Here is a 7,245-nt window from a genome sequence, read left to right on the forward strand (position 1 = left end):
GTTTGTTTTTTTTTTACCTCTCCACAGCCATATGATGTAAATTTACAAGTCACTTCCGTGTTATCTAGACTTTCTCTCTTCCCTCATCCACACATACACGAGTACCTTTTGGATCCTTATGTAAACCTTGCTTCTGGCTGTAGATCCCTCTTCTCCGTAATCGTCAGGGTGAGTTCTTAGTTTTGCTATATTCTCTAGGATTGGCAACCCTGTCCACTTAACATGTGGATGATTAATAGACGTGGTCAACATGTCCATTAACATTACTTATCATTGTATGTCATTAGTGTCACGTGATGGAAAAGATTTTACATCTGCCGTCTAGAAGTCATTGTTGTACGATGGTGTGTGGAGGAAAAAAGACAGTTTATTCTTTTCAATAATACATGTAACTTTTAAAAAATTTTTAATTAATTAATTAATTTATTTATTTTTATTTTTATTTTTTTCCAACGTTTTTATTTTTATTTTTGGGACAGAGAGAGACAGAGCATGAACGGGGGAGGGGCAGAGAGAGAGGGAGAGAGAGAGAGAGGGAGAGAATCGGAAACAGGCTCCAGGCTCTGAGCCATCAGCCCAGAGCCTGACGCGGGGCTCGAACTCCCGGACCGTGAGATCGTGAGCTGGCTGAAGTCGGACGCTTAACCGACTGCGCCACCCAGGCGCCCCTGATTTTTTTTTTTTTAAAGTTTGTTTATTTTGAGAGAGCGAGAGAGAGCATGAGCCAGGGAGGGGCAGAGAGAGAGAGAATGGGAGAATCCCTAGCGGACTCTGTGCTCTCAGTGCAGAGCCCGACGACGTAGGGCTCAGTCTCACGAACTGAGAGATCATGACCTGAGCCAAAATCAAGAGTCGGATGCTCAACCGACTGAGCCACCCAGGGGCCCCATATGTAACTTTTATATTTTAGGGAACAGATAGGACTCCTTTGCCAAAGACAGTTATGTGAATAGTGAGAGGTGACGTTTTTTATTTAGTAATAGGAAATCGAGTAATAGGCAGTTTTTTAATCCTGAAAAACCCTAGGTGGTTGACCTCAAGAACCCAGTTCATTTTGTCTCTGATGCAGGTTGTTGGAGACCTCATGGTTAGAATCCAGCGTATTCAAGACTTTACTCCCAAGCTTCTGTTAGTCAGAAAGCGATTGCTTGGTTTGGAACCTGAAGGCCCTATGTAAGCCAGTGTTTTACATGTTTTTATCTAAAAATTTCACCAAAACTTCATCATCTGCCGATACGATTTGATTCTTGCTTGCTTTCCTTTCCCCAGTATTGACCACATCACATTGCTGGAGGGTGTGATCGTGCTAGAGGAGTTCTGTAAGGAGCTGGCGGCCATCGCGTTTGTGAAATACCACGCTTCCTCCACCCCGTAAATAGCATCCTCCAAAGAACAGAGGGAGCAGAACTGCAGTACACGTTTCATCAAAAAAAGACTCAGCTGCACCCAGCCGAGAGGATAAAAAAGCCTTTTTAAATGAAGCACTGCTATAAGTTGGACAGAACCTTTAAGAACACATGGAGTGGACATTCTTAGTAAAATGTTGTATAATGTTGTTTTCATTGGCGTTACCGTGATGGTTCTCTATATAAGATGGCACATCCTTGAATCCAGGATACAATCAAAGGAACTTCAGGAAATAAGCATCTCTGATGCCTGTGTGAAAAGCTGCAAAATTTCTGATGTCACGACTTTGAAGATATTTCTGTTGTTTTAATATCCTTTTAGGTAGCAAGGCATTTTGACTCTGGGACTCAAACGCTTCTGTTCTTTTGGATTAATAAGTAGCAACAAAACAAAACAAAACAAAACTGATTTTATAACTTTTTAAGGTCAGAATTCTTATCAAACAAAATATGAAAAATAAAAAAACTGTAGATGAGAAAAAATACAATTCAGGAACCATCGAGTGAGTTGAGTTAATATTAGGAGATAAAAATGTGTAGAGCACCATTAACTTTCCTCAGCTTTTCTAAGAATAACAATTTAATATGATGAAGAAATTCTTGATTAATATAATATATATATTTTTTAAAGAAACGTTCTTTTACTCTTTTGTGCACATAGCCATGTTAGCGATTGATTTTCACGTATGGGTCCCAGTGTATTCAAACCGTGTCATTTTTGCAACAATGTCGAATTTGTGCTCACCATTGGTAATGTTTGCTAAAATAGTATTTTTTAGGCTAATTAACATACATGGGGTTGAGAACTTTTTTTTTTCCTTCTATCTATCCCTCTCTGAAAGTTGCTTTATAAAATTGCTTTGTAATTTGATTTCTTATTGAACTACATAGGTGGGAACTGACTGATAACTCTTAGGCAGCAATCAAAATGCCAGTGGCCTCCTCAGTGTTTACATTTATTTTTTTCATTGTGTTCAGTCTTTCGCTTTCAATGATTCTACAGAGATTTCAAAAGAAAACCAGCGTGTCCTGTTTACATGTTAAAGAATTTGGGCAAATTGGGTATATATGAAGGACCAGTTCAGTAAGGCTGCGCTGTGCACAGCGTGCTTATACTTGATGTACAAAATGGTGTTTGCTAATCCGCTTTCTGTGCTTTTAAGTGATGCTTATCACTCAAATACGGCTTTTAATTTCCTCTTCTTGCTCTCCTCCTCCTCTTCCTGAAATGTTAAGCAGCAGCACTTTGCTCTTTATCTTTCTGTTTACTGATACTTTGAGGGAGTGGACTGTCCGGCTTCCCAGCCTGGAAGGAGCCCTCCCTGCTGTTTTATGGAGCACGTTCGAATACACAACATCACGTGGCATGTGCATCCAAGCCTGTTTTACCCCTCCTGCTAATTTTGTTGTATTTGTGTTTCTGATTTATTTTCTAGTTAGTTTTGGCTATTTATTAAAGAGCAGAATATCAAAAGATTACGAATATTCTTGGCTCTAGAATGCTTACCCCTGTTAAACCGAGACGACGACATTTCTAATTTAATGCAGATCTTTGTTAGCTCAGGCTAAGCACATTTATTAAGCAAAACAAGGAAAAGCAAAAGTGGGAGATAGTCACTTTGTGCATGATTTTCTTCAAATGATTTTTTAATGATGGGAAAGCGTTGTTCAGTTCCCTGTGTTTATTGATCAGCCCCCGCGAAGGAACACTGCAGCATCTCTGTTTTTAGACATAGTTGTAGTCTACTTTGATGTAGGTGTATTGAAAATAAGGCATGAAGAGATACTAGATATTTCTTGATGTTTTTATAGTGTTCAGTGGATGTAATAGCGATGCTATTACCTCTAAAGCCAAATACTACTTTATTCTTGATTTCACAATGGGACCTTATAGCGAATATATGACACCAAGCTCAGAAAAGCTTTAACTCGTGTGTGTGTGTTGCTTCTTAAAACATAATTGTTTTCCTAAGTTATTGTAATGATTTTGATCTGTAGTCAGCTAAAGCTTAAGGTGTAAGTTGTCTCTCTCCTAAGTTTCTTTTCCTTCTTTCTTCTTGGTATTTAGTTCAGACAGACCTCGAGCCAGCCAGTTCTCCCAGGGAGCTGGATTTGTCAGTGAAACAATGTGCTACGTTCCTAGTCTTTTTCGTACTGTCTTGTGGAAGCCAAATATCTCTGTTACTCAGTGCTTGCAAACCAGTGGCTCAAACGCACTGTGCTGGGTGGAAAGTACCACCTTCACAGCCGATCGCCGTAGCAGGTTCCAAGCCGAACATTAGCCTTGCTTCATATCAATAGAAGTGGGTGTGCACGTTTTCTTTTAACCTTCTAACAGGAGAGTCTTTGATTTCGTTTTTAGTAATGAGCCACGTTCTTTACTTGATAGAACTCAGATTTGTCCTTAGGCAGTTATCACGTAGTACTCCCATTATAACTCTGTAACGTTTTCATAATGTATCTGTCTGTGCAATATGGAAGCTATGAGAGGGTTCATAGCACTTTGGTTTAATTGTACATTATGTGTGTGTACATGTGTACATATATATATATGTGTGTGTGTATATATATATATGTGTATATATATATATATAAAAGGACCAAAATCCTTAGCTTGCTTACACTGTTGCTAGTGTAAAGATTGTTACACTTCATTTTACAGGGCACAAATTATGGAATTACTTTGTAATTCAGGGTGACATATTTCCATAAATTATTGCATTAATATATAACTACCATTTAATTATGAAGTTCACAGGCATTGACAAGTTGCAGTGAAGTGAAAAAACAACAAGTTATATGGTAGTTATATTTTGGGTTTTACAATTAATCAAAATATGCATGTCATTGAGACACTCGATGTGTTAAAACATAATCATATTTCTGGGCCCTGTAAAAATAGTGTTACTGTAATGCTCTGTTTGGCCTCCTGCCTTGTTTACATTAAACAACGGATATTTGGTAAATTTTTCTATCAAACATTGTGTAGGTTACTGACAGTGTTACCATGGCCTGGAATTCTTGGGCCACCTATGAAGAAAAAGTCTTCAGATGGTGATCGTGTACCTACTATCTCTTCAAAAGGAAGTTGTGATCAAGTTCAACTTTTTGTGCTGATGATGCATGCAGGACTAAGAGGGATAATCTAAAAATAAATAATGTAATTTAAGCAAAGTGTCTTATATTTTTATAGAATTCTAATTGAAAACATTTTATTCACTGATGAGTCTGAAACAATCGCTCGTAACACACAAAAGGATATGACACATCTTGGGGCGCCTGGCTGGCTAAATCAGTGGAGGATGTGACTCTCGATCTCAAGGTGATGAGTTCAAGCCCCACACTGGGCGTAGAGCTCTCTTAGGTGTGCGCGCGTGCACACACACACACACACACACACCAGTTAATGGGTCACTATAGCATTGATTCCTAGGAGAGAACAAGAAGGGATAGAATCAGAATGTTTGAGGAGGGGGAATGTATAGCTTGAAAAATCCCCCCCCCAAGTGTATATCCTCCACCCATCTCCTTGATAATAACGTCTGCAAAGGAAGGGATGTTTATACAAGTCTTAGAGAAACAATTCATTATAAGTAATCTTTCTTAATATATTTGTACCACATATAAAAACTTTTTCCCTGACATCTGAGACCATTAGACTCTAGGCTTCTTCCATCCGTTTGAATTTTTGCCAAATTGCTGTAGTTGGAAACTGAAAGAAACGTACTACACGGCACAGCCAGCGAGAGAAAAAGGGGATTATTAATCCCACCTACCCAGGATTCTTTGTAGCCAATGTTACTGAAAACAGTTTTAGAAGGACACAGAGAGGATAGCAGGTTGAGAGGATGTAGTGAGGTAAGTTTAGGCATCGAAGACTTGAAACTACCCTCCTTGCTTTGAGCTGCTTTAAAGGAAAACTGCATTGGAGGAATGCACAATCCAATCCCTAGACCAAAAACCTGGTTCAGACTGCCATTCATTAGGAAATTTGCAGTGTTTCATCTGGAAAACTAATCTCAAGGGACTTTAAAGAATTCATGTAAAATTGTTCAAGTTGAAATTTTATAGGAGTGACTCAAACTCTTTATCAGGAAAAAAATGAGCAGGTAGAGGCAGCCAATGCGTGAAAGTTTGATGCCGAAGGAGCCATGGATGGAAGAAATGGAAGAACTTGTAGTTGCGGGGATGTTGTTTCTCATGGCCCTTGCTCTTAGGAAGCTGGCTTTTGATTTTACTTGATCTATACCCCACTATCCATATCAGGGACACTCACCTAAGTCTGTTTTACCTACACTCCTCGTACGGTTTGACTGTTGTGTGCGCTGGAGGTCTTTTATAACAGCATTTCTAAACAGGTATCAGAAATGTGATGTCATCAAGACCAAAACGATAATTTGGTTTATTCGGCACATATTTGTTGGGAGCGTGTCATGAGCCAGGTTGTAAGGTGCCAGGAAAACAAGAAGCAATTTCTGCCCTTAGGAAGTCACAGTCACAGATGAGGGCTCGTTGTGCTTCAACAAATAAATTCCAACACACATGGGTGAAGGTCGTCAGAGAAATAGTACCCAACTCTTGTGAGAGCACGGGGAGAAGGATGTAGTGTTAACTCTTGAACAACACCAGAGTGTTAGGGATGCTGATCTCCACCACCACCCCCGCCCCCGCCCAACACACAAAGTCAAAACTTTGTATATGTTTGACTCCCCCCCAAAACTTAACTACTAATAGCCTACTGTTGACTGGAAGGCCTTACCAATAACGAAAATTGTCAATAACACGTATTTTGTATGTTATGTGTGTGATATACTGTATTGTCACAATAAAGTAGGCTAGAGAAAAGAAAATTACTGAGAAAATCATAAAGAAGAGAGAGTATGTTTTCAGTGCTGCACTATATCAAAAAAAAAAAAAACCCGCATGTAAGTGAACATTGTGCTGTTCAAGCCTGTGTTGTTCAAGGGTCCACTGTAGTGTTGCAGATCATCTAAAGGGAAAATCTAAAACTCAAGTCTTGACCGAATTATATTCTTACTTGGACCTAGAGATGTGCTGGATATTCTGAGAACTCATGACCATAAAGTCAAGTCAGCAAGAAATGAAACATGGGTCGGTTTCCTGTGATGTTTACCGCCATTGTTTCGCCTTACCTTTCTTATTTTGAGATTGGTATACAGCACCAGCCCACACAATTGTGCTTTCGGGCCCATAATTTCTCAGGTGATGACCAGTAATAAACTGTTCTGATTTAAATGATCTCTTTCCAGAACTATTCTAGACGGAGAAGGCAAAAAGTCCATTGAAATATTAAAACCAAAAGATTTAAGTAGGCTTAAAAAAATGACCCAAACATGAGGCGTAAGATTTGGTTGAGTAAAACAACCACACTCTTCTCCTTGCTTGAACACACTGCTCCCTTGATCCCCATTCTTTACTGGGCACAAGGTGGCTACATATCCCATTGAGAAGCAGTTGGGGTTGATGGGCACAGGAGAGGTGAATTCAGAAGCCACATGCTGGATATGTGTGAAGAGACAGAATGTGTAAACCCTCACTGGTTCCCAGTTCAATACTCCCTTCCAATCCTGACATTCAAGCCTGAGGTCAGCCTGCAAGGCAGGACAACCTAGGGGTCGTGCCTGCCAGGGAGCAACATGAAGAGCCCTGACCTGTTGCCGTTCCCATCTCAGTCTTCATGAGGTAGCCTGATCTCCCAAGGGTGAATCTGAGGAATTGAAGGAAATACAGCATGCTTCATAGTTTTATAGTATGATCTTATTCTTCACTCTAGCTAGACTAGTCAGTGTATCAAGGAACCCACAAAAATTCTCTTTTA

At 39.6% G+C, this 7,245-nt stretch overlaps 1 protein-coding gene across 4 annotated transcripts in view; it reads left to right on the top strand.

Moving 5' to 3' along the window:
• The window catches only part of FHIP2A (FHF complex subunit HOOK interacting protein 2A), a 37,177-nt gene extending 32,602 nt beyond the window's left edge, over positions 1 to 4,575 (top strand). For all 4 annotated transcript variants that reach the window (XM_047824911.1, XM_047824912.1, XM_047824914.1 and 1 more), the window contains 3 exons: positions 28 to 168; positions 1,070 to 1,173; positions 1,270 to 4,575. In XM_047824911.1, the coding sequence (XP_047680867.1) occupies positions 28 to 168; positions 1,070 to 1,173; positions 1,270 to 1,375 (351 nt within the window). In that variant the 3' untranslated portion in view covers positions 1,376 to 4,575. The remainder of the gene's footprint in view (positions 1 to 27; positions 169 to 1,069; positions 1,174 to 1,269) is intronic.
• Positions 4,576 to 7,245: the final 2,670 nt, after the last annotated feature.

This window comes from Prionailurus viverrinus, chromosome D2 (assembly GCF_022837055.1).
Source record: "Prionailurus viverrinus isolate Anna chromosome D2, UM_Priviv_1.0, whole genome shotgun sequence".
Lineage (NCBI taxonomy): Eukaryota > Metazoa > Chordata > Mammalia > Carnivora > Felidae > Prionailurus > Prionailurus viverrinus.